The 27,338-nt window shown below is 37.7% G+C and overlaps 1 protein-coding gene across 1 annotated transcript in view; it reads right to left on the bottom strand.

The window, feature by feature from the left end:
- The window catches only part of BIRC6 (baculoviral IAP repeat containing 6), a 305,550-nt gene that overhangs the window by 187,452 nt on the left and 90,760 nt on the right, over positions 1-27,338 (bottom strand). Inside the window, exons 22-37 of the mRNA XM_063443109.1 lie at positions 26,627-26,760; positions 26,135-26,281; positions 24,995-25,182; positions 22,592-22,909; positions 18,318-18,417; positions 14,170-14,384; positions 12,909-13,117; positions 12,297-12,643; positions 9,502-9,721; positions 8,780-8,913; positions 7,482-7,619; positions 7,162-7,289; positions 4,334-4,465; positions 3,953-4,168; positions 2,336-2,519; positions 710-868 (exon numbers count right to left, since the gene is read on the bottom strand). Of these exons, the coding sequence (XP_063299179.1) occupies positions 710-868; positions 2,336-2,519; positions 3,953-4,168; positions 4,334-4,465; positions 7,162-7,289; positions 7,482-7,619; positions 8,780-8,913; positions 9,502-9,721; positions 12,297-12,643; positions 12,909-13,117; positions 14,170-14,384; positions 18,318-18,417; positions 22,592-22,909; positions 24,995-25,182; positions 26,135-26,281; positions 26,627-26,760 (2,969 nt within the window). The remainder of the gene's footprint in view (positions 1-709; positions 869-2,335; positions 2,520-3,952; positions 4,169-4,333; positions 4,466-7,161; positions 7,290-7,481; positions 7,620-8,779; positions 8,914-9,501; positions 9,722-12,296; positions 12,644-12,908; positions 13,118-14,169; positions 14,385-18,317; positions 18,418-22,591; positions 22,910-24,994; positions 25,183-26,134; positions 26,282-26,626; positions 26,761-27,338) is intronic.

Genomic DNA, 27,338 nt, shown 5'->3' with positions numbered 1-27,338 from the left:
CAATTTCACTGCTCAATTCACTGTCATTTAGGAGTTAAATCACTTTGTTTCTGTTTATGCAGCCCTAGCCACACCTCCCCTGGCTATGATTGACAGAGCCTGCATGAAAAAAAACTGGTTTCACTTTCAAACAGATGTAATTTACCTTAACTAATTGTATCTCAATCTCTAAATTGAACTTTAATCACACACAGGAGGCTCTTGCAGGGTCTAGCAAGCTATAAACATAGCAGGGGATAAGAAAATCTTAATTAAACAGAACTTGCAATAAAGAAAGCCTAAATAGGGCTCTCTTTACAGGAAGTGTTTATGGAAGGCTGTGCACGTCACATGCAGGGAGGTGTGACTAGGGTTCATAAACAAAGGGATTTAACTCCTAAATGGCAGAGGATTGAGCAGTAAGGCTGCAGGGGCATGTTCTATACACCAAAACTGCTTCATTAAGCTAAAGTTGTTCAGATGACTATAGTGTCCCTTTAATGTTTTTTCATGCCTACATTTACAAGCACTAAACTTGCTTTAGTATCGGAGTGTGAAACTGTGGTCACCACAACTGCTGCTGGTCTTAAGCACCCATAATATGTAGACATCCATAGGCTGGATGTAAATTATGATAAATGTACTGTGTAGTTCTATAAGCATTTTGAAGGCCCCCCCAGTTGGACCAGCTTTTACGAATTTAGAACAGGTCATTTCTTCCGTTGGTTACCTGAGATGTCTGGGGTCAAGGGTTCATCAACTGTCTCTACTAAAGGTAACAAGGAGGACTGCTGGAGGACATCATCAGAGTCTGCAGCCGAAGCTCCCGCCTCTTCTCCCATTGCCCCATCATCTAGTGCTTCAGCAGCTATAGGTGCTAACAGCTCTCCTGCATTAAATATAAATTGTGTTCGTTCGCATTAGTTCATATTTAATTAGGTGGTGTTATAAAACCAAAGAGGAGAAAAAAACAATTATATATTCAAGTCAATATCTACATTGATCACTAGGGAATATTAAAAAAAAAAAAAACATTCAAATGTGAACTTTCCCTTTACTGGAAATTGCATTGAATAAAACATTGAAAATCACTCATGTTAACATTTTTCATCTTGTGATCATTTTCTCTAAGATTATAGCAAAGATTTAGCAAATGACACATTGCACGAGAAAAGGAAAAATAGAAACAGTGTTTGTCCTATATATGTTTTCTCTAAGCTGACTGCTAGCTGCAGTTTCAGAATAAAGTGCAGATTTCTACATTTAATTAATGGGACACTATATGCACCCAGACCACTTCAGCTCATCGAAGTGGTCTGGGGGCACTGTACACTTTTTGAGAAACTGCAATGTTTATAATTGTAGCACCAAGTCTGCCTCTAGTGGCTGTCTACAAGCTTTGCATACCTAACACTATAGAATCCTTTTACGTTTGTAGTAAAAAGCTGCTGCCTCTCTTGCAGCATCATCCTGAAGGCATTACCTCCAGGGTTCTAGACCAATCCGATGCTCTTTATAGAGGAGCACTAGGGCCAAGACGTGCAATTAATTCAGTGCATTTCTATGAGCCACATTTGATGTTAATGTCACATGACCATGTTTTTCTCTCTCACCGATGGTATGTTTAACCCTTCAAGGGTTTCTACAAAACCGCTATGTTTACATTGAAAGGTTAAAATGACAGAACCAATGCAATGTTTGACATTAGTTTAACCCCTTAACCCCTTAAGGACACATGACGTGTGTGACATGTCATGATTCCCTTTTATTCCAGAAGTTTGGTCCTTAAGGGGTTAAGGACACATGACGTGTGACATGTCATGATTCCCTTTTATTACAGAAGTTTGGTCCTTAAGGAGTTTAACAAAGAGGGGGGAAGTAAACATTACCTTAATTGCTGTTAATAGCAGAATGTTCATTTTATTGACGTTTTACTTTAAATATCTTCAGTTGTATCTAATGAACACAAAAAACAAACAAACAAAAAAAAAAAAAAATTCCTAGCTACCCTGGTGTGTGGTAGGAGGTAGGGAGCCACAAACAACTTAACAATATTGCCCCCATACAAAATAAACGAGAAAAGATGATACAGGGCAGAAGATTTTCATAAATGTGCTTTATTCACCAGATGCCAAGTAACAATGTAGCAAGGCTACTTACCTATTCAAATCAAACATTTGAGGTTTTGTTGCATGGCATGACGTGTATAGATCATATTCTAAGGAATGGAAACACACCACATTGGGTGGTCACTTAGCCAAAATATTTTGGACATGTCAATGGTTGCTGGATGTTATTACATCCAAGGGTAAAGTACACAAAACGTCAACTAAATTATTTTTTAAGCGTAACATACCTGCTAAGATATCTTGGAGCATGCATGTAAGAGAATACTGTGCCCAAGCTCCACCCCATGAGATGTCTCCTCTGTTAAAATCTGTTCCTACAAGTAAAAGCAACAGCCTTTCCAACTGTTGCTCATTCACAACTTCACAGAGGTGGATTGTAGGACGTGTCGCATTTGCTATCCGAGCGAGTACCTGTTTACATTTTGGTGAGAAGATTTGGTGTTAAACATACTTACATGTAGATATATGCATACATTGCATATATAATAATCTTTATATCCTTTATAACCAGCTAAAATATGATATTGGTATATGGTACTTCCCTAAGTGTTATCAACTTGTTATAAATAAACAATATGCTGTGGCACTCTATGGAAATGAAAATGAAGTCCAGTGCCTTACCTGATACACCAATAACGTCAAACTTCATCCACAGGTTCAGTAGGGTAGGCACATAAGTATGTTTATAGGAAACAGGAACAAATAATAAAAATAGGCCTGACTAAGGTCTATGGGCTGAAACATTTTCTATTTCGTGTTCCTGTTTCCAATCAACCCACAATTATGTGCCTACCCTACTCAACCTGTGGATGAAGTTTGAAGTTATCGGTGTATCAGGTAAGGCATTGGACTATTTTTATTTCCCTAGAGTGCCACAGCATATTGTTTATTTATAACAATCTGATAAGCTGTGAATTAATGCGTCTCTATGAGAAAATTCAGTGCCTCCATGAAGAGCATGGAGATACTGAATGCCAGTTTCCTGCACACGTTGCAGCACTGGACTAGGAAGCACCTCTAGTGGCTGAGTGACTGCAACTAGATGTGTAACTTGCCAGAACACTTGAAGAAAATAGACACCAGAACTACAACATTAAGCTGTAGTGGATCTGGCGACTATGGTGTTCCTTTAAGTAGTAGGGATAGGTGGCAAGTAAATTGGATAGATTTGATTTAGTAACAGCATAAATTAAACAGAAGAGTAACAGCTGGAAAAGCAGTCAAATGTTTGTGTCAAACATCCACAAAATATGACAATATGTGGATATAAAAAAAAAAAAAATACTATTACAAACAGATTTGCGGCAAAATGCAGAATAAATAGTATTGGCATAAATAGGATATACCCCAGAATCTATTAAGAACATAAAGAAAGATAAAACTGTTCTGAGGACAAATGAATATCAAAAGCCTGCACAGGTAAACATAGAACAGTAATGAGGTGTAGCATACTAAACAAAAACTTTGCACTTTCCAATCAGAATGTGCCATTTGCTATATTGAATTTATAACGGATTTATTTATAAACAGCTCACAGTCTTGAACTAGCAGAGGGAGGAAACAAACCTTATGCAAGCACATAATTAAATTAAAACAAACACTGGTAAGTGTATTAATAAGCTTTATAAACATGATTTGAAGATATCAGATCTCTAAACAAATTCACTTTAAAAAAAAATGTCTTTCGAATGTACAGAGTAAATACTGGAGAATGATAAAGTGATAAAGATGTAAATTGTCATGATTAATAAGTAAAAACTGAGCAGTATGGTAGTCAGTCTTCAAAAAGCAATGTTTTCCATTTTACCGATTATGAATAATGAAATAAATTAAAAATCTTGTACCTTACAAACAAACAGGAGTAGATCTGCATGACAGGTGAAATCCATGGATAAGAGGAAGAGGGCAAGCTTCTGCACAACAGAAATGCAGCGCTCGTGGGCCAATGTAAATGGAAGAGGCTCGATTTCAGGACTCTCTTTTGTTGCAGATATTTCTGTGTCTTGTGCAGAGCGAGGCCACTCAGCTGTCCGACGTAAACGGATCAAATCTTTAAAGTGCTGTGGAGTAAAATATAACTTTTTAGATGCAATGATAGGAGACAACTAGACAATTATAATCTAGAAAAATAAAAGATTAAGCCACAAAATATAAACAACGTTTGAATAAAAAATTCAAGTTGTGTCAACACAAAAAAAAAAGGTTAACTAGTTGGTTAAGCTCACCTTAGATGTTGCTTGTTTAAGCTTTGCCTGTTCAACCAGCAGTTTGTAAGAAGAACCCTTGTTGCTCTGAATTTTCTCTTTCTCAATTTGTTCTACTAAAGCCTTTTGTTTCGCCTTTAGTAGGTTGAGTTGCTAGAAGAAAAGTTAATTTATTAAATGAAAAAAATACCCCCCTTCTATAGACAGTGGCTCTCCCATAAGGTATGTTAATGTCTCAGGCAACATTTGTTAACACAATAGATCACTGGTTCCAAAACTAGTCCTTTGGTTGCAGGCCATGAATTAAGGCACTTAAAACTTCAAGACTAGCAAGTGACAAATAACAATATCTGGCAAGTATCCAAATGTTCATGCAAGTTCTCAAAGAGACACTATGGGGGGAGAGGAGGGGGACTGGCCCCTTAGCCATGCAATGTAAACCATTGAAGTTTCAGAGAAACTGCAATGTTTATTGCAGGGTTAAGACTGCCTCTCTCTAATGGCTGTTTCCTTAAGTTGATTAAATGCTTTCCTAGAGGAAGAACTAATGCATACGCATTATTTTTTTCCCCCATTGCAGCCATCTGAGAAGATGTAGCCAGCACTAAAGGACTTCGGAGTTGATAAAAGCGAAGTGTTTGAAGATTTTCCTTTTAAACTCTTTCCACACCCTGGGGGTGGACAAGCTTTATAGCTGATGGACACTTTAGCATTAGGAATTTCTAATGCTATATTGTTCCATTAATGATAACTGGCATCAATTCTGACAATTCTAGGGTATCACAAGCTGGTTACATTTGTCAGATGTTGATACGAGACAGAAAAAAAATAAATAATAATATAGCTAAACTGAATATCAAACCTTGAATCTTGGGGGAAAAAAGAAAAATATTTTTTTTTCACCTAAAGGCAGAATCATTGTGAAAAAGCCATGAAGACTATGTATTTAACTTAAATTCCAACACCTTCTGAATATATACATCAGACAGAGGAGGGATTACTTTAGAAGATATAAGTACAGATTTTTGTCAAAATATTGCAGTGTAGAGTTTCAATTTGCCAGTGAGCTACAGCTGATGGACATAAATAGACTTAAGTGCAATAGAGGCCTATAGTATATCAAAGTGAGTACGTCAATATATGGAGAATCCCGCTAGATCTTGCACTAGTCACACCTCCCTCTGAATGTGGCCTACACATTTCCTGTAAAGAGACCGCTGTTTAAACTTTCTTTATTGCACATTATGTTTTATTTAGAATTTCTTATATCCTGCTATGTTAAAGGCTTGGTATGATAAGAGTTCAATTAAACCCTTAAGGACCAAACTTCTGGAATAAAAGGGAATCATGACATGTCATGTGTCCTTAAGGGGTTAAAGGGACACTATAGTCACCAGAACAACTACAGCTTATTGAATTTATTCTGGTGAGTAGAATCATTACCGTCAGGCTTGTTTCTGTAAACACTGTCTTTTCAGAGAAAATGCTGTGTTTACATTACAGCCTCGGGATAGCTTCACTGGCCACTCCTCAGATGGCTGTTAGAGATCCTTCCTGGGTCATGGCTGCCTAAAATGCATCCAAACATTCAGTGTCACCTCCCTCTGCATGCAGACACTGAACTTTCCTCATAGAGATGCATTGATTCAATTCATCTCTATGAGGAGATGCTGATTGGCCAGGGCTGTGTTTGAATCATGCTGTCTCTGCCCCCTGATCTGCCTCTTTGTCAGTCTCAGCCAATCCTATGAAGAAGCATTGTGATTGGATCAGACTACCACTTCTGCTGTTGTCAGCAGGCAGTGAGCAGGTCTAAAGAAAACCGGGACAAAATAAGCTGCTGCAGACTTGAATACAAGTTAGATGTTACTATATTTAGGGAGGCATGAGGGAAACAGGGGGGCTAGATGGTGATACAGGTTTGTGTTCCTGACCCTATAGTGCTTCTTTAACAGAGCTGAGAACATCCAAAGTGAGATCAGTGCTGATTAAAAATGTAATCATTTTCCTGCAGATTGAGTCATTCAAAGGAAAAGGAGGTGTGGCTAGGGCTAGGGTATTCCTTAAAAAAAAGAACTTGCCTAGAGGATCCATAACACACTCAACAGGGGTGAATGTATACTCTACAGGGCTAAATTTTCACTCACAAAGGCTAGGGGAGAGTGGAGATTTAAAGCAATGATATCAGGATTATATTATTAACAGTTATTAAAGGAGCACTCTAGTGCCAGGAAAACATACCCGTTTTCTTGGCACTATAGAGTTATTAAGTTATAGAGTTATTAAGGGGTTAAAACCCCTTCAGCCACTTACCTTAATCCAGCGGCTGAATCCCTCGGCGCTGGTTACCTCTCCTCCCCCTGCTGACGTCACCTCCGAAGCGGAGCTGAATGTGCATGCGCATTCAAACCGCCCATAGGAAAGCATTACTCAATGCTTTCCTATGGGGATCTGAACTCACGCTGAGTGAGTCAATGCAATTTTCACAGTGAGAATTGTGGAAGCGGCCTCTAGTGGCTGTCAGGGAGACAGCCACTAGAGGCTGGATTAATCCTGCAGTGTAAACATATCAGTTTCTCTGAAACTGCTATGTTTTCAGCTGCAGGGTTAAAACTAGGCAGACCTTACACCCAGGCCACTTCACTGAGCTGAAGTGGTCTGGGTGCCTATAGTGGTCCTTTAACTCCTTGGATGCCAAATGGACATAGTCAGCAAATGTAAGTTTACAAATTGTATTTTTCAAAATCCAGTTTAAATGTTAAAAGTTCATTAGAATGTAAATGGCTTTTCCAAACAGCTGAATATTTCCATGTGTTAGAGGGCAAAGTATTCCACACTATACAGATTACCTGTTTGTGATGAACAAGCTGTTTCCGGATCTTCCTAGAGTACAGCCTATCCAAACTACTGCTGCCCTTAGATGACCTGCTCAGGCTATGTGTATGCAGGCTGTTATTAATAAAGCTCCACTGGTTGCCTATAGAAGGAAATATTTACATAGAATCACACGATCAAAGAAAAATTAAGGTCACACTACAAAAGTAACTTTAGCTTCATGCATATTAAAACTTGCATGTTTGTCAAGAGCACTTAAATTTATCAACATTATCCATAATCACAACTCTTAATCACAGTTATGAATATGTTAGAGAAAACATTTATAATGTACCTGAAAAGAAACGCTCTCTTTCTTTACCACTTAAGGTTTTTTTTGAGGCTGCAGCTTCATCTTCTACTGTAGCAACATAATCCAACAAACGAGACACCAGCATCACTACCCAACTAATCATTGGAATGTCCAGTACACCTAGCAAAATATAAATAAAATTATACACCATATGGATCAACTCATCTGTCACATGACTTATTTTATGAGCAAATATATTCAGAGATCTATTGTTGCAGTAAACTAAAAACCTTTTGTGATACATGTTTTTGTTGACTGAATAACACCATGCAAGCAATGAAAACCAACAAAAATGCAACGATTCACAGTAAGCAGATTTCAGAGTGGAACCTTTCCTTCACAACTGCATACACAAAGTGTTACTCCAACCATTACAGCAACTACAACCTGCTGTAGTGTTTATGTTAGAAGTACCGTGGTGTTGCCATTTCCCCATAGGGGCAAACCGTTTTATAATTACTTGCCCTCTTACCAGGGTCCAAGTCCAGCACCAAGTTTTTTTCTGCAGCAGGCTTACCATATCCAGCTTCTCCAGAGCAGCAGAAGCTGGATGTAGATCCAATCACTCATTCATTAGCCGAGGAAGTCAGCTGATGCTTAGCCACTAAATAACACTTTTTGCATAGAAATACACACAAAATTAACATTAGCCAGCCCGGTACTCTTGTTCCAAGCTGGTTAATGATGCCCAATGATGCTGACAGACGTGGAGAAACATGGCAAGAACGGTAAGACTCAGATTGTTTAACTTTAAATATTAAAACAATTCAGGCACAGAACAACATATACTTTATAATTTTACAAATGTAAACCCTATGTGAGAGATTTTCAGTTACATTTGCCTAATCCTAGAAAAGAGTAAATGGTGAGCAGTACAGCTTCTCATATTTAAAATAATTCTACTTGGAGCATATATACTCATGTTTTAAGTGTGGGTTCGCCTCAGTGCTTCTAGCTCACCGGGTTTATTCAATAAATCAAAGCTAGGAGTACCATGGTTTGCACATACAGTACTTATAAATAAAATGCTTCTTAGAAGTTCAGGGCTGGGCAGTGACGCAAATCATGATTTTCTTCCCTGCCCACTGAATGGAAAATACAGGGGATTGGTAATTACAGCTTTTAATTATTAAATGAAAAAAATAAAATACAAGAACAGCACTTTAAATAGTTCAATATGAGAGTGGTGATGCTTTTATTATAAGAGAACAATGATGTAACAATGGCCCATGATTTACAAAGCATTATTTTGGAAAAATCAATGAACAAGTCGTACTTACCCTCAACACGCCTATATACTGATAAATGGGGTTGCAGAGGTGACAGAAGGTTATCCAACAGATTGAGTAAACTTTCCAGCACTCCGCTGTTGCTAAGTGATCTCTGACCTATGCAAGACAGCAACACAAACACCCTATGACAGAAAGAAAATTTTTATTAATTATTCAAAACGGATACTTGGACAAACACCCACTTTAACCCCTTAAGGACACATGACATGTGACATGTCATGATTCCCTTTTATTCCAGAAGTTTGGTCCTTAAGGGGTTAAACACATTTGTTTGTATAATGTAAACACAATGTGATTTGTCTATTTTTTTCCATACTGAGCATAGGTTAACCACTTTTGTACATTTTTCCCTTACATACATATACACACACACACACACACACACACAGTCTGCTCTGCGGTACATTGACGTTGTGGCAGGCTTATGCAATGTATGATCATATAATGTAACTAACCCCCATTATTTTAGCCTAGATTAGGGTTTTTTAAATAAAAAAAAATAATACAATCTGGGAACATTGAAGTTGCTGTTTAGTGGATAAGTGAGTGCACTGGATCTTGTGTATTGTATAAATTGGCCACCATCAGCATCCCATTTATGCATGTTCAGGTGAGTGCAGCCAAATAGATATTTTAAAAGTCAACACGGATGCAGCTGGGAACTAATACAAGGCAGCTCCAGAAAGAATCAGTAAGTAGTTGAGATGTACCTGTCCTGAGGAAAGATCAGAATCTGCTCTGAGTTGTAGAGCTCTTGCAGGACATTGGAGAGAAACTGTCCCCACCACCTCTCAGCACCACAGAGCTGCACAAGCAGGAGACCTGTATGCAGTCGTATCTTTGGTGTTCCACTTATGCACAGGTGCTTAAACAACTCTTCACAGGCTTGTGCATGGAAAGTGTTTTGGAGAACCACAGGAACAGAGTGTCCTACAAGGAATATAGGTGGGAAAAGTTGTCATCATGAACTATATACTTTTAAAGTATATAGATAAATCTTGACAGTGTTTTTTAAAAAAAAAAACGATTACATTCAAAACTATATACAAATAAATAAAAACAAAAGGTTTACAACAATTGTTTACCATTGCGCTGGTTTTTCACATAATATCAGCACCAAAAAAAACAAAAAAAAACTAGGCATGTTTAATATAAAATGTGTGTTTTGCTAACTAAAACCTTTACAATTGTCTTGTGGTCTCACCAATTTTACATTGTTTTTAATTTGTAAATAAAACAGTTTAAAAGATGTCTTTATAAGAATGAGAGTGAAAAAAGTGATAAGTGCTCTCTATCCAATAAAGCAGCTATTCACCAACAAGGAGTTCCTTTTACCTTGTGAACAATAGAACAAAACAAGCCAGTAAATTAGGTGGACATCACTCTGCTGTTCCTGATCTACATATATCCCTAGGTGGGGATTGTTCCACCTAAAGCTCTATACACTAGAGCAGGTCATTGCTCTAGCAAATGTAAGTAGGTCATATATTATTTACTTATCCTACTTTTACATATGTACTGTACCATCGGTATACATCCTTATTTTTTTCATATGAATCTTTTTGAATTTTTTCATATGAATTCGCACTACCTTGGGAATCTGATACCAGCAAAAATAAATCCTTAGACTGGGATTGTTCCGTCCAGGCTCCTAAAATAGAGAATTTTAAACTCTGGAAAACGTGAGCGCCCCTTTGGAATATATCTTTATAACCATATTATTCATAACATACTGCCCCATCATTGTACATTTCCATTAAGACACATAATTGCGAAATCTGCTGCTACCTGTGTATGTATGATTTTATTATAATAATTCTTAGCGCTGACAACCTTATTTACTTGCTTGCTTTATAAGAATGACATTGTGTCAGATTTCTTAAACTTGGGATGTTAAATTTACAATGTATTTTCTGAATCTAAGTTTCTATATTTTATTTGGAAAAATTCTACTATTTTCGTGCTTACATCTGAGCAATACTTTATAATATTTATAAGTAAGGACGTTAATCAAATGTGCATTTCTAACAACTTCTGAGTATTTTGTTCAACCTCCTAAGACCACGAATGCAACACAGATAGATGTATTTTGCTTAATCTACCAGGGAGAAAATAAAGATATTTCACAAATATCAATAAAGTATTTCTTGACAAAAATGACAAAATATATATCCATTGATCTATAGACCAAAAATGCTTTTTTTGTTAAGTTAAATTGTTCCGGTATATACAAATACAAAAAAACAAGTCCTGTGCTCAAACTCCCACTATTCTCGGGTGGCAGCAACAACCATAGTACACATCAGCCCCAATACATACATAAAAAAAAAAAAAGTTACCTGCGCTCTTTCCCAAATCCCTATCTATGTGTTCCCTAATAGGGGTTAATAAGCATGTAGGGGTGTATATAAAAATTAACCCCCTCTGTCTCAGAGATATATTTGCCTGAAACTCAAGAAAGCAAGGTGAATGGTTAGTGTAGGACACACCCAAGAGGTTTGCCTTGACGTGGCAGGTGGGCATTCCCTCTAATGGCCATTGGAGTAACTAACCTCCATTTGTTTAAATATACATAGGGATTTGGGATGCATGTAACTTTTCTTAAATTGTTTGGTGGCTGTAGTCTCCCTTTAAGATACACGAGATTAATACCACTCTACAAGCGTTGGTGAAGTTATAACAATTAATGTTAAAGGGACACTACAGTCACCAGAACAACTACAGCTTAATGTGGTTGTTCTGATGAGTAGTCAGGCCCTGCAGGCTTTCTGCAGTAAAAACTTTTTTTCAGAGAAAAGGCAGTGTTTACATTACAGTATAGGGACACCGCTCCTAGGATGGCCACAAGAGGTGCTTTCTGGGGCAGTGCTGCATGCTTTGTACGCAAATAGTGTACTTTACTGTGAAATGAGATGTCCAAAACCATAAGCCCAAGACCCAATTTGGGACAGATAAGCAGGCAACGTTAAAAAGCAATAACAAAGTGGTTAAAACTTTTTTTTAAGTTTACCTATTACTAAGCATCTTTATCACAGACAGCCGAGAATTGTATCCCTACACTTCACTTAAAGCCTCACTTGCAAAACCAGTTAATGAAAGAAAGGAGGTCATCGTATGATTTGGTTACCTAGGGGTTACTTTGGTCTATGGGGGACTGGTTCCCCTGCCACTGAACAAAGTTTTGGATTACAGACAGCAATCACATGCCACAAAATGCTAAGTAAAGTGCAGATAATAACTGTTCTGGTCCTGGGCCATTCAGCATCAATATTTACCTGGCAGCCCTCAGCAAGTCTACTATAGTTATACAGTCCCAAGCAGGGAACATCACCCAACTGATAGGAACAGTTTGTGACGTCTCAGGCACAGAATTAGCTGTGACAGAGTTAAACATGGTGACATAAATTAGAATTATTTTAACTTGCATTCCACTAAACTACCTGCTTAATATCCCTAGAGAACTTCTAAATGGCCAACCTTTTAGATTTAGTAAAATTAAACTAACCATTGGAGGAGTGCAAAAGACTTAACAAGGTGTCCAAAAGGTATCTGATGACTGTGCGCAGTTGTTCAGTGGATGATGTGTAGATGAGCTCTCTGGAATCAAACTGTTCATGCATTGTTTTCCTGCTCATGCCCAAAGCCACTTTAAGCCTCTGCACTGCATGATGAGCCAAGTTTAGCTGGAGCTGCAGCTGTATGCAGTCCTGGTAAGCTGAGAAAACTCTACTGTCTTCTTCTACGGCTTTGTCTGGTTTTCTCAAAAAATACTGTGCATTGTTCGCACTGTTGAGTGGAGGGAGATCAATGCTCTGTAACAGGGTTTCTAATCGATGGCAAGCGAGGTTGTACCTGTAGAAAAAAAATAAAATAATGCTTTTAGTCTAAAAGCAAGCATAACGTGGGAAATATAAAATTTTACCAATGAAGGTTCCACATATTCTTTTGCTGTTACAAAATATCACTGGCACTCTGATTTTTCTATATTGACTCTAGCTTAACTGTTGTTATCTATCAGCCAGTAAGCAGCTACCTATCTATATGGTTTCTTATACTACAAATGTTAGCCATCACCATCATGAAAAAAGTGCAAGTTAAAAGGACAATAAAGACAGACCTGCATTGGATATCTTCTTGAAGAGCCACCATCATGGTTAAGTGCTGATCAATCTCTGGTTGACTTGCAGATTCAGTTTCCCCTCGGAGTGGGTCATGCATTAGTTTCAATTCACTCTCCCAAGGTAAGATGTAAGTATGACCATAGTAAAATCCTAGTGGGATCTTGGCTCTGGCGTTTGTGCTCCCATATCTACCAATTACAGTAATCTAAAAGAGAATCAACACAGAATTTATGGAAATTAAGTTTCGCATATAATGGATTTTACTTGTTCCCTAAACAATTTAAAATGTCATGTTCTGACAGGGATAAACATGTCTATATCAAGGAATGTTGACATTTCATAAAGCTATAAAAAACATATGTTCAATATTTCTTGTTTGTTCAAGTATTAAATTAACAAATTTGCATTTATATCACTATTCAGTTTCACTGGCTTGCAATATCAAATGTTTATTAAAGTCATATAACCCACAAAATGATTTAAAGGACTATTACAGTAACCCAGACTACCTAATCTAAATTAAGTGGCGTGGGTGCAGTGGTCCTGTCCTATTAAATATAAAAAAAAAATATAACATTGAAGGTTTTTTTAAACTGCAATGCTTACGTTGCAAGGATAAAACCACCTCTAATGGCTGCACTGGCAAAGTAACACTGTCACATGATGCAAAAGCTCATAGGAAAGCATTGAATGCATTCGATGCGCGAGGCACTCGCTGAACATGTCCATCAGGTCCCAAAGCATTGAACTGGACCATCACCGGAGGAGGCGATGCCTCTCTGATGTTTCAGAAGGTGAGCAGGTGCGAGGGGGTGAGTAAAAAGATTCTAGAAATAGTTTCATATATTTTTAATGCAAAGATGGGGACGAGAATTTTTACTAAGGACAAGGACAGTCGCTAATACATGTTATATATAACAAAATGTAAATGGAACATTTTCTGTGAAATGGGACAAAATCTAATGGGGGGGATTCAATGACAGGAAATAATATACAGATGCACATGCAATTAATCTTCTGACAAGAAGGTAAAGATCAATATAGTAAACTATTGCTGTCAAACTTCATTGCGGCAGAAAGCTTCATTATGTTGGACCAATATGACATAGGCCACAAAAAAAATGTAGCAAGGCAATTTTTGCCTTACTGCAACTTATCCATTATTGAGGGTGATCACTGCAGCATTATTTGTAAGTTATTTAAAACAAACCAGACATAATAGTAACAAATACAGATTATTTTGCTCTGCTTTATTACCTTCATGAAACGGCAGACTGGGGGTGGTATTAAATCGTGCAAAATGAGTGAGTGGGTGCTGATATCTGTTGCCACCACTAATCTTCGACCATCCACTTCTTCACCTAAACTCCAGATGTCAATCGACAATGAAGCGAGGTCACCACAGGTGGGAATGAGTATATCGGTAAGAAGAACAGGTCTGCCAAAGTCTAATGTAACAAACCTTCTAGCCCCTATGGAAAAAGGTAGTATATCCAACATGTAAAATTTAGTAAAAGCCACAAAATAAAATTATCACTTAAAACAATTACCTGACAATTAAAATAATGAAAATAAGTTAAAAAAATAAATAAATGAAAACCATCTTTCAGTTGGATGAAGTCAGTACTTAAACCCCTTAAAGGGACTCTATAGTCACCCAGACCACTTAATTTCATTGAAGTGGTCTGGGTGCAGTGTCCCAGATCGAGATATATATATATATATATATATATATTTATCCCCGTAGTTAAGCAAGTTCTCAGAGGAGACAAACGGGGTCTGCCTGCATGCCCCCAGTCAATTGTGATCAGTGCTCGATTTTGCCAGGTACCCAGGAATTTTGATGGGGGAGGGTTAAAGGAACATGCATTACTTTGAGAGAAGTGTCCCATTCCAAAAAGTTTAGCTGTGAATGAGACAGTTGCCACACTCTGCAACTTGACTGCGGGAGAAGAAAGCGTCTGATTGGTATGATTCATGCAGAGCACTGATGAGTTTTTCTCTCCTGCTGCTGCAAATTAATGCCCTGCTTCTATCAATAGTAGACTGGTCTGAAACAGTGATGTGTGGGTAAGAGGGACACTCAAGAAACTCCTCTAGCTGAGAGGTGTGCCAAACAATGCACTTAAGTTTATCCTAAGGTTATAAACATGTATTACATACTTTTCAAAGTTTTTGCTTGCTGGTTATAAAAGAATGTCATGAAGAATAAGGTCATGAGAAGGGTTGGCATAGGTTTAGTGTTATCAAAAATGAATTTAGATACTAGACATGGGAGGCATTTAGTAATCAAGAATGACACGTGTATGTATTTTTTAATTATTTTATATAAGTTGCATCTGACGTGTAAAAAGTAAAGTATTATAAGCAAAAAATGTGAAAATGTGTTTACCTCCTGTTTTAATATTTGGCTCATACTTAAAGGGACAATGGACACCAGAACAACTACAGCTTATTGCATTTGTTGTGGTGAGTAGAATCATTACCTTCAGGCTTTTTGCTGTAAACACTGTCTTTTCAGAGAAAGTGTTTACATTACAGCCTAGTGATAACTTCACTGGCCACTCCTCAGATGGCTGTTAGAGATCCTTCCTGGGCCATGGCTGCCTAAAATGCATCCAAACATTCAGTATATCCTCCCTCTGCATGCAGACACTGAACTTTCCTCATAGAGATTCATTGATTCAATGCATCTCTATGATGAGATGCTGATTGGCCAGGGTTGTGTTTGAATCATGTTGGCTCTGCCCCTGATCTACCTCTTTGTTAGGCTCAGCCAATCCTATGGAGAAGCATTGTGATTGGATCAGGCCACCCTTCTGATGATGTCAGCAGACTGCTTGTTTTATTTAGGCAAACAGCATGCAGAGTTACAGCTTCAGGCTTGAATACAGTAAGATTTTGCTATATTTATGGAGGCATGAGGGGCCCAGGTGGGCTAGATGGTGGTTTTAACTATATAGAGTCAGGAATACATGTTTGTGTTCCTGACCCAATAGTTATCAATCAATGATGTTTCAGGTATCCATATACAGTATTTAAAGAAAGCCCTTTCTGTACTATATAAAAAAAAATATATATAAAGAATTTGCATGGGTGCTATTAAAGAGAAACCCTTAAATTACGTTTTTTGTCTTGTTCAGGAGCAGGACAATTGTCTACGTCCTCGTCTCAGCTCACTAATTGACCATCTCAATTTCAAACCAGTCTACTAATAACACAGACAGGACATTATTGTGCAGCAGCACGCTCCCCCCCATCCTTCATGCAACACAACAGGGAGAAAGAAAGAGACAGACCTGAGACTGCCCTGCAGTAATCACGCTGCTTAAGCTGGTCATCAGGCTGCACACTGACAGCACAACTGTGCAATGATGTGTACTGTAAATCGCACACTTCCTCCTTTCTCACCCTCATCATGATGTCTTAAGGAGAAGAGATGTTCAAACTTCACATATGTGACTGTCAGACATGCTCACTACACTTTCCAGCATTCCTAGGGATAGGATACTGATTGGTTAGACCAGTGTCCCCCCCTGGAGTGCCGTGTGGAAAGCATAAGAAAGAAGCAGGAAGCCATTAAACAAAATTCATTTAAATGCTTTTTTTCAGGCTGCAGAGTGATGCAATGGTCTCATCCAAAGCTACAGCTTTTGAATAAGGCAGATGCCTCAGAGTAGTGCATGACCCTTTAATATCATTTTATTCAACCTGAGTTTTAATCAATATACCTGCTGAAAAACAATACATAAGAAGTGCATTGGGATAAATTAATATACAGGAAAGGAAAGATTAGTCAAGAATGCATCCATTAACAACTGTGTTTATAGTTGTATATTTTCTCGTAAAGCATTTGAATGCTACACAGTACAGGTAACACATTCCATCTGTTTCCTGTCAGTAGTATATCTATCGATCTCTCTCTCTCCCCCCATCTCTCTCCCCCCATCTCTCTCCCCCTATCTCTCTCCCCCTATCTCTCTCCCCCTATCTCTCCCCCCCTATCTCTCCCCCTATCTCTCCCCCTATCTCTCCCCCTATCTCTCCCCCTATCTCTCCCCCTATCTCTCTCCATATCTCTCTCCATATCTCTCTCCATATCTCTCTCCATATCTCTCTCCATATCTCTCTCCATATCTCTCTCCATATCTCTCTCCATATCTCTCTCCATATCTCTCTCCATATCTCTCTCCATATCTCTCTCCATATCTCTCTCCATATCTCTCTCCATATCTCTCTCCATATCTCTCTCCATATCTCTCTCCATATCTCTCTCCATATCTCTCTCCATATCTCTCTCCATATCTCTCTCCATATCTCTCTCCATATCTCTCTCCATATCTCTCTCCATATCTCTCTCCATATCTCTCTCCATATCTCTCTCCATATCTCTCTCCATATCTCTCTCCATATCTCTCTCCATATCTCTCTCCATATCTCTCTCCATATCTCTCTCCATATCTCTCTCCATATCTCTCTCCATATCTCTCTCCATATCTCTCTCCATATCTCTCTCCATATCTCTCTCCATATCTCTCTCCATATCTCTCTCCATATCTCTCTCCATATCTCTCTCCATATCTCTCTCCATATCTCTCTCCATATCTCTCTCCATATCTCTCTCCATATATCTCTCCATATCTCTCTCCATATCTCTCTCCATATCTCTCTCCATATCTCTCTCCATATCTCTCTCCATATCTCTCTCCATATCTCTCTCCATATCTCTCTCCATATCTCTCTCCATATCTCTCTCCATATCTCTCTCCATATCTCTCTCCATATCTCTCTCCATATCTCCATCTCTCTAGGAAAACAAGGTGGCTCGGGCTACCCTACTCCATTAGAACAAACTGGTAGTCCAGATTTCCTATAATTTTTGTTCTCTCTTATTTCAAACATTTAAACATAAATAGAGAAGTATTTAGCTTCATAATGCTATTTGACAGTGAGAAAATTTGTGTTGAAGAAACACTACGTTTAATGGAAAATCGTTTTTAAAAAAAATGTTATATAGATAATAGATTGTAGAAAAATATTGAAAAGATTGAAAACCAGATTCAAGTAGCAAGATACGCTTTTTTTTTTCTTTTATTAACAATGCTGAGAATCACAGTGCTTGGGATTCCACCACTACAGGTTAATTCATTAACAGAGTAGTCTATACTGCGAAAATGTATGTTTCAAAAATACATTATTTTCATTCAGGATGGTGTAACCAAAATGTGTGTAACGTCAGGTGCAATACTCTTGGTTGCACATGTTAGGGAGCTCTTGAGCTCTCATAACATTCATTCATCTTTTCTGCATGTAACTGGTCCTATTGTAGTTCATTTTAATTACTTTTAAATGCCTCTTTTCACTATTATCAACAAGATAAAATAAACTGAACATATGTGACTTACCAGAATGCATTCTTTCAATAATAATGGACTGATGAGGAGGTGGCTGCAGAAAATGAGAAGCATGAGAGATTGCCAATGCAAGACCAGAACCAAGCTGATTCTGAAATAAATGAAAAATTTTGGATAAGCAAGACAAATATAGGAAACAGACACCATGGACTATTATTACCAAACATGCAAACATTTTGATATACATTTTCTAAGATAGGCCTGTTAACCTCTTCCAAAATACTGAAATAGAGGACAAGAAATATGGATAATCAGAAAGAACACGTGTATTGGGGGTGGATATGGGCGGTTATAAATGTATGGACAAGTGAAAGGAAACAGAATAAAATATCTTAACTTAGGGGATTGTGTTGGTAAACAGTACATAAGAAAACTGCAAAACCTTGAGAAAATTGTTCATTATTAAATAACACAACGGAACACTATTTTATTTGTGAGGCCATGGATGCTCTAGGGTCCCACTTTGGAAAGTAGTCAAACTGTTTTAGAATGGTCTCACTTCTTTTTGCAGTATGTTGGGCATAGATTCCTTTTTCCAGCCCTTAATACATACAGCTGGAAGCACCAAAGCAGAAGCACCAAAGCAGGAGCTTCTGCAAATAAGCCCTGCAAATATGTATTCCTAATTGTTTAGGTGTGTCACAATATTCCAAGTAGATTTACTTACCTTTTCTCCATCACCGCACTGCTATCTCCACTGTCACCCCACCTTTATGGCTAAGATCAATCTTGATGATTTCAGCCAATCCAATGCTTCCCCACAGGGAAGCCAGTGCACCTGCACAGAAAAACACCACGCTGCGAAAAACAAATGCTGCTACAGGAGCAGCATCTGATTGATAACAGTTTAACTTGGTTCTCAACATGGAAGTGTCTCAAGTGGCTGTCAGACGTTTCTATAAAACTGCAATATTTTACATTGCAGGGTTAAAAAGACAGGGCCACAGTGCCTTTAAGATAGTAGAACTGTGCTGCAGGGAGAATACTATTCCAGCGATTGCATAAAGGTAGGTTTTAAAGCTGGGTTTTGTATATTTTAGTTGTAAATAAACCTTAAATAGCCGATGGACACATTGAGAGGGTTATTTACTAAAGTGAGAACTCAAGGTGAATTGCAAATTTAAGGTCAGAATAGCTTAGTTTCAGCAATTTCGACCTTAAATTTGAAATTTTCTTTTTATTCACCTTAAATTCTCACTTTACTGAACAATCCTGATGATAAAAATAAAAACAATAATACATATTATACACATGAATAAAAAAAAAACATGTATTCAAACCCCAGGACTGACATGACCCATACGTACTGTATAAAGAACTAAAAATGCTACATGAATGCTTAGCAGCTCAAATAAACCAGCTACTAGCAACAGGATCCCACCCTAACTGGCCAACACAAGGCAGAACAATACTGGTCATGAAGGACCCTAACAAGGGAAAAAACAATAACTACTGACCAATCACAAGTCTCCCCATAAAATAGAAGGTCCTATCAGGCATCATAGCCTCAAAGACTGATGGGCATATGAGTCAGTACATGAGAAACACTCTAAAGGGGATTGGAAGCAACACCACAGGTTCAAAACTGCAGCTGCTGGTATACCAAGCAGTCACACAGGATTTTAAGACCAGACAGACCAATCTGTGCACAGCCTGGATTGACTGTAAGAATGCCTTACACAATGCATCACACCTGGATACTAAAATGCTTTGTTGCATAAAAGGTCAGCAAGATCCTAAGAGCCTTCATCAATAACTCGATGAGCAAGTGGTAAGCTCTAGAAGTCAATTCCAGGACAATAACACAAGTGAACATCAAATGATGCGCTATCCCCAATTATGTTTGGTTTAGCTCTCATCCCCCTTAGCCAGACCATCATGAAGAGTGGATAAAGATACAGGTTCAAAAGTGGAGCTACCCCAACAATTAAGGCTACTTTGTCCAATCCTTTCACTCAGATATAAGGAGTAGTGACACGGTACGTTAAGTGGTTAATATACAGTGCTGATGTGGGCCATTGTCACCCAGAGAGCTCATCTCTAGAACAAGTCACTGTACAGCATTTGGTGCTACACTGCCTATATGAGATTTACATAGCATAATATATCCAGTAACTAAATCTAACAAACAGTAACTCCGTAATGCTTGGTACATATACATTGTTACATGTATGATTTGATGTTTATTTCCTTCTACCACTGGGTCTTAAAAGACCTTGTATATCTTCTTTTCTATAAAAATTGAAAAAAAATAAAAATAAAGATATATTTACAACCAAAAGTGGAGCTACTAAAAGACACCTACTCTACATTCAGATCAGATGCAGATTTAACTTCATGGCCACTTTAGCATGTACATACAAAGGTAATGAAACTTAGTTGGCCTCTGACCAGAAATGCAGCAGAAATTTATAAAAAAAATAAAAAAATAAAAAAAAATAACATTTAAAAAAAAAAAAAAAAATACTTCCAGAGTAAGCGTTTACAATCTATACCTAATACCATGATTCCCTAATACATGGATGACATCAAGCGGTATGCCACATCAAACTGGATGACATCAAGCTGTATGCAAAGAGTGAATGGGACATTGACTTACTGATCCACCTAGCTAAGATATACAGCAAAGACAATGGAATGTCGTTTTGACTAGATAAGTGTGGGCAAATGATAGCAAAAAAAGGGAAGGTGATCAGGACACAAGGAGATTAGATACAAGACGGTCAAATAGGAGATGTAGATAACAGCTATAAATACCATGTGGAGGATAGCAACATTCAAGTACCTCTAGAGAGTCTCACAGGCCTGAAGTTTAATCTCAATGGCAAAAACAATATCCAAGCCATCAACACATAGGCCCTACCAGTTATCAGGTACTCAGATGGAATAACAATCTGGCCAAGAGAAGAGTTGGTCCCCATGGATGTCAACACCCCAGAAACTACTCACAATGAATAAAGTGTGCCACTCGAAAACCAGCGCACCGAGACTGTACATCGGCTGAAAGGAAATAGGTTGGGGCATGACAAATGTCTAGGCCACAGTCCTGGATGAAACAGAGCATCCACAAGTATATCATGAACATGGCTCCCAAAGATGAACTGCTAAGAGAATACCTGAGACAACAGAGAATGCAGAAAAGGAGGAGGGGCAAGACAAACCCCTCCATGAGGTGTACCACTGGATGATAGTGGATGTCGCTCATGTTGCAAAATCCTACCAGTGGTTAGAAAATGCAGGACTAAAAGACAGCACTCAGGCACTAACACCTGTCCCATTTGGGACATACCACAAAGGATATTGAGGATGAAAGGGCTAAGATCCAGACAGACACGTAAGTAGTGGCCAACCAACCCAACATTATGGTGGTGGATATGACAATACCATCAGAAAGAAACAACATGAGAAGGTGGATCAATACAAAGGACTAAAAGAAGAGTTAGAAAGGATGTGGAAAGTGAAGGCAGTAGTAATACCAGTTGTGATACGGACACTCGGAACTGTGAATCCAAGTTGAGGGAGTGGCTTCAGCAGATTCCAGGTGGCCAATACATTGCAGTTCTAGGAAAAGCTAAGGTACTGTACAGAACCCCCAGTCTCCCAGAGGACACGAGTATGAGAAATAAAAAGAAGAAAAAAAAAAAAAAAAAAGATTGACTTTTTTTCTTCAAGGGTTTCTTTAAAGTAAATTTAAGGTAAATTCCCAGATATTTTTAAAATACAGTTTTCCTAATGCTTTGTCATTCTAAAGGCATGTAAAGCATCATAGGAGTTGTAGTTCAACAATATCTGGGGAGCTACATTCCAAATTGTTCAATATAAATGAAGACTGACATGTGTCAGTTTAGTTACACAGCACAAAGATGAATTAAATTAATTTTCTCAGTTTGCAGCTACAACTAGAACAGAACAGAAATTGTGAGATAATGCAGGTTAGCATCTGGTGTAATAAGATACATGGAAAAAGTTCAAGCACATGCTTTACAATTAATATTGTTAATACAGCACTACCAAACATGCCAACATTCACTTATCATTGCCCTCTAAAGATCATAGAATTATAGCTCCAACAAGGAATATGATCATTTTGGAACATGTTTTCTTTCAATTTCTTTTATTGCTTAACATGCAAATACAATGATCCCCTAGAGTCAGTGACACTCAACCAGCATTGCAATAAAGAAAAAAATATATACACCATTTACATTGCATTGCTAAATATGTGTAATAAAAATTTAAAAATAAAAGCATCAATTTACATTTACCGCTCTGGACTTGTTTGCATTTTTACTATGTGCAGCAAGAATAGCAGGTGGAGAGTCAATCACTGTGCCTGGGAACAGCTGAGCCAGCTCTGCATTGATGACTGCGGACACAGATTCATTGGGAGGAGTAAGTGGTGGTGTCATAAACAGAGGAGTCGTTTTTGGTGTAGGAGGGATGACATCTGAAGGATGGATAAAAAACCCTGGGGTTGACACAGGATTGGAAGGCACAGAGTTGTGAACTGGACCACCTGCCGATGCTGCTGCAGCTGCCGCCGCCACTGTGGTCTGGTGAAGTTTGGCTTCGAGTTTTGCCTTCTGAAATAATTGAAAAATTAAATCAAACATTATGTAATTAGTGCAACAAGCCTCAAGACAAATAAATAAAAAAAATAAAAAAACAAACAAAAACACACGTGACAGTTGAAGTAAAAAAAATGAATTAGCACATATATATATATAAAAGCAAAATAAATGTACAAACCAAATTTACATTACTGAACATTGGTCTGAAATGGTTTCGATAAAAAGTAACTCCCCAATTGCAGAGAATTGAGGAGAGAGACAGCAAGGGCATGATCTATACACCAAAAACACTCCATTAAGCTAAGGTTGCTTTGGTGCTTATAGAGGGCCCCTAAATGGTCACTAAAAACTATTATTCAACTCATTTGGGTTATTGATGTAGTAGGAACAGTTGGGTTCTCAGGTTTCGATAAAATAATTAACAGCTTCAAATGCCTTTGTTAATAAGGAAGACTAATAGGGACGTTAGAAGAGATGAAAACCTGCACAGCAATTAATTATGCAGATGTAATTTTCCAATTAAAATAAAGGAAGAGCAAACATTTTTAAATACAGATAAGCTTTAACTGAAAGGGCATGTAACTCAATTTTAACTCATTAGGATGCTTATCAGCATATTTAGTCTAGACACATATCTAGGTCCCTAGCACACCATATTTAACAACTTTTTATGTACTTTTTTTAGCCTTAGTGTTTTTAATTTTGTGTGTTAAAGTGTCTCATCGTGCATTACATAATGTGTCAATTATCTGTAAGAAAAAGATTATTGACTGCGCCTCTATAATTTGTGAATTTAAATGAACGGTAAATATAAACTGGCTTGTGTGCCCAACCCTGAATATTTGCGTAAAAAGAATTGTTGCAAGAACACAAAAGGTTATTAATGCACAGTAACAATCCATTGAGTTTATTAAATCAAAATATCAGTTGCTCCAGAAAACGGAGACAAGTATAAGGATTCAGAAAAATGCCTGCCATGCTAGACAGTGCATTTCGATACAAAACGGCTTTAGTGCAGATTACATGTCCGTTACAAAATCAACAAAATGGACTTTACAAGCCAACCCATATAGACAAGTGGCTTGCTACAGGGTTAAAAACTGCTCTGCATGTAAAGACCCTGCACTGGAGGGCTGCCCTCAATCTTCTCTCATTAGCTGCAGAGTGGCCATACAGCATCCCTCAAACAGTATTGATTACAAATCATTGCCCTGCCACAGTATGGTCACATGGACGTGTAGGGACCATCACTCCATTCCCTCGAGCTGGTGTAGGTGCTCTGATTACCTGTGAAGCACTGGTATTACTTCATAACTCACCCACTGTTATCAATCTCTAAAGAGGTCTGTTCGCAGAAGCGAGGACAAAAAGATAATTTGTCTGAAAATAATCTAGTTTTTTTTTGTTTTGTTTTTTAAGTAAGTTGTAGACAATTCTAACCTGACTGAAGTTTTTTAAAGTAAGTAATTAAAGTGGTTAGTGGCCTCAAAGGACTATATTAGTAGTAAGAACGGTTGGAAGCACAGCTTCAAACCACGCCTATCAATTAGGAGCATGGGCTTGGACCGTCATCCTGGAACGCCTGCAGGATGACATCACATGAGAAGGAGTATGCACCAGCGCTGAGGGAGACAAGGGACTGGAGAACAGATGCGTAAATGTTGTATTACTTTTGCAGTGCACACAGGTGTGGGGCCTGAAAATAGATAGAGACTAGTATTCCCAATTCTAGAATGCCCCATTTATGAACACAACATTAAGAGAAAGAAAAAAAAGCTACAATTTACCTCAAGAAATCCTTTGTGTAGGGGAAAAATAATAATTCAAAACTGCCCTGGGACTCAAATGGTTAAATGAATGCAAAGAAACACCTAAATTACATTTTCTATAGTGGTGCCTTTTCATGGTTTAAAAAAAGCTACATTTTGTGTTTCTATCAGTGGACTTTAATTCTTTAATTGAATGATGAGGTAGAAAAGGATTAGAATCAGATCAAGCAATGGCAAGGCTACATCCACTGCACATTGGACAAGGGCCTTACTGCCAGTGCTGTCAGCTTGTGGGGTTCGAGGTGAACGTGAGGAAATGTCCTCCCACCTGTTGCTGAAGCTTCAGAAGCTGCTGCTGTTTCTCTTGCAGTACCTGGAGCTGCTGCTCAGCTGAAGCCATGGCGTGAGAGAGAGACTGTAAAGCAACTTGAGCGGCAGAGCTGAGAGCGGTCGATGCTTCTCCAACTGTCCCGGCAGACAGGCCGCCCACAGCTGGGGTAACTCCAAACGTGCTTACTGTGATTGGGCAAAAACACAAAGAAGAAAGCATATAGATAGGTTGTTCTTTACCAAAACTGGCATTGACAATAATAAGAATGAAAGAGTGAAACAAAAAATAAGTTAAGTAGATAACCCCCATATGATTTAATAATAAAGGACCATCTATTTCAAATCATCATGTTTGTACCCCTGAAAGAATGAATTTCAAATGACAAAAGCAACTTTGGATTTAAACAAACCCAGCACAATGATGGAAACACTGTTGTTGTTGTTGATAATGTAAGTCCATTGATAGTTCTGTCCCATTATCCCCAAAGATCACAATTATGGCAACCAATAAAACACTGAACTTCCAATATTACTATGCATTTAATTTATTGAAATTGTCATTTGGTATTTTTGAGATCTGACTAACTTTACCAGACTATACTGATAGACATGCATTATTATTCTTTTTGGAATACCGCTTCAAGAAGAAATGTTCATTTTGTTGCATCATAATAATTTACTTTGTTACGAGGAGAGAATCTTTCTAGAAAAACTTGAAATCATAACAAAATTGGCAGTAGGTATAACTTCAATATTTGTCTATGTAATATTTGGATTTCAATTTGCTAGAAATTTTAGTAAATAAATACCTATTGTGTTCAGCTGTTTTTGGAGTCAAGTTTTACAATTGTAAATGACTTTTAGGAATTACTTATACTGTGGTCAAGTATATCTTAAAACAGAAAAATAAAGTGCAAACTACATACATAATTAAAACTACCATGTAGAGGTAATTACAATACTATTTAAATCCCTAGTAAAACATTACAGTTTTTACATGGCAGATATTGTGTGCAATCTGGCAAATTATATTCTATATACACATATATATATGTATACACACACACACACATATATATATATATATATATACATACATACATATACACACACACACGGGGAAAAAAAAAATATGTACCGGTGAATGTACTTGCATCATCCCTCTCTATACGGGTGCCGTCGCTGGTAGACACGCAAGTAAAGTGCAATGGTTCAACCTCAAGCAGCCCAGTCAGAGATGTGAAGCTGCCCTCTGCTGCTGCACAGCTGTTAACTTTTCCACTGCCTGCAAAGTCAAGGTTCTGTTAAAAAGCTACTTACTCTATAGCTGATAATTAGTTAAGGCAAAATAAAATAAGCCTGCGTGGAAGGCAATACAAAAAAATATATAAAAAAAACTTCCACTCAAAATAAATGCATGAAATTGAACAGCGTTCTCAATGGGACATTGTATGATGCCTCTTATAAACCCTAGGATATGTGGTTGTTAACCTTCATTATTTAATTTACATTTACAAGTATGGAGACTATCGAGAAAGGTGTAAACAAAGTTCACTAATCTTCTCATAGAGCTGAACTACATGAATCCCTGCCAGAAAATCAAAGAAATCAACAATTAAAATTTACTCACCTAACAGAACATCTGAAAGATCAATTTCATCAGACTGTATTCCAGAACTGCTGTTGTATATATTTTTACATGAGGATCCACTCACTTCCAAATCAAAGAGTACAGGATCAAAGGGAGAACTGTACAGCCCATATCTATGAATCGAAAAAACCAAACAAAATAAACCAAACAAATGTTTTATTAACCCCTTCAGGACGGAGTCAATAGTGCACGTTCTGATCAAAACAAAACGTAAACAAAAACTAGAATTTACACTATATGTTTGTTCACCCGTAGTTCCCCTCTTTCAAATTATATGCACCCACACTTATTATATATCATTTTGTTCAGGAGAAACAGGGCTTTAATTTATCATTAACTATTCATATATGGAACATAATTTATTATGAATAAAATGTAAAAAAAATGTGAGAAAATAAGATTCTTTTTTTAATTTGCATTTCCGTCTGACATTTTAACTGTGAATGTCATAATACTGTTAGGTTTTACTGCAAAAAAATGCACATATTTGTAATCAGCAATGTCTCACGAGTACAACAGTACCCCCTATTAACAGGTTTTATGTTATTTTGGAAAGTTACAGGGTTAAATATAGAACGTTCCATTTTCAAATTGAAATTTGCCAGATTAGTAATGTTACCTTTGAGACGGTGTGGTAGCCCAGGAATGAGAATTACCCCCATAATGGCATACCATTTGAAAAAGTAGACAA

The sequence above is a fragment of the Pelobates fuscus genome, chromosome 2, assembly GCF_036172605.1.
Source record: "Pelobates fuscus isolate aPelFus1 chromosome 2, aPelFus1.pri, whole genome shotgun sequence".
NCBI classification, from domain to species: domain Eukaryota; kingdom Metazoa; phylum Chordata; class Amphibia; order Anura; family Pelobatidae; genus Pelobates; species Pelobates fuscus.
Note: the sequence above shows the minus strand (reverse complement) of the source record. Positions and strands in the feature narration are given on the sequence as shown.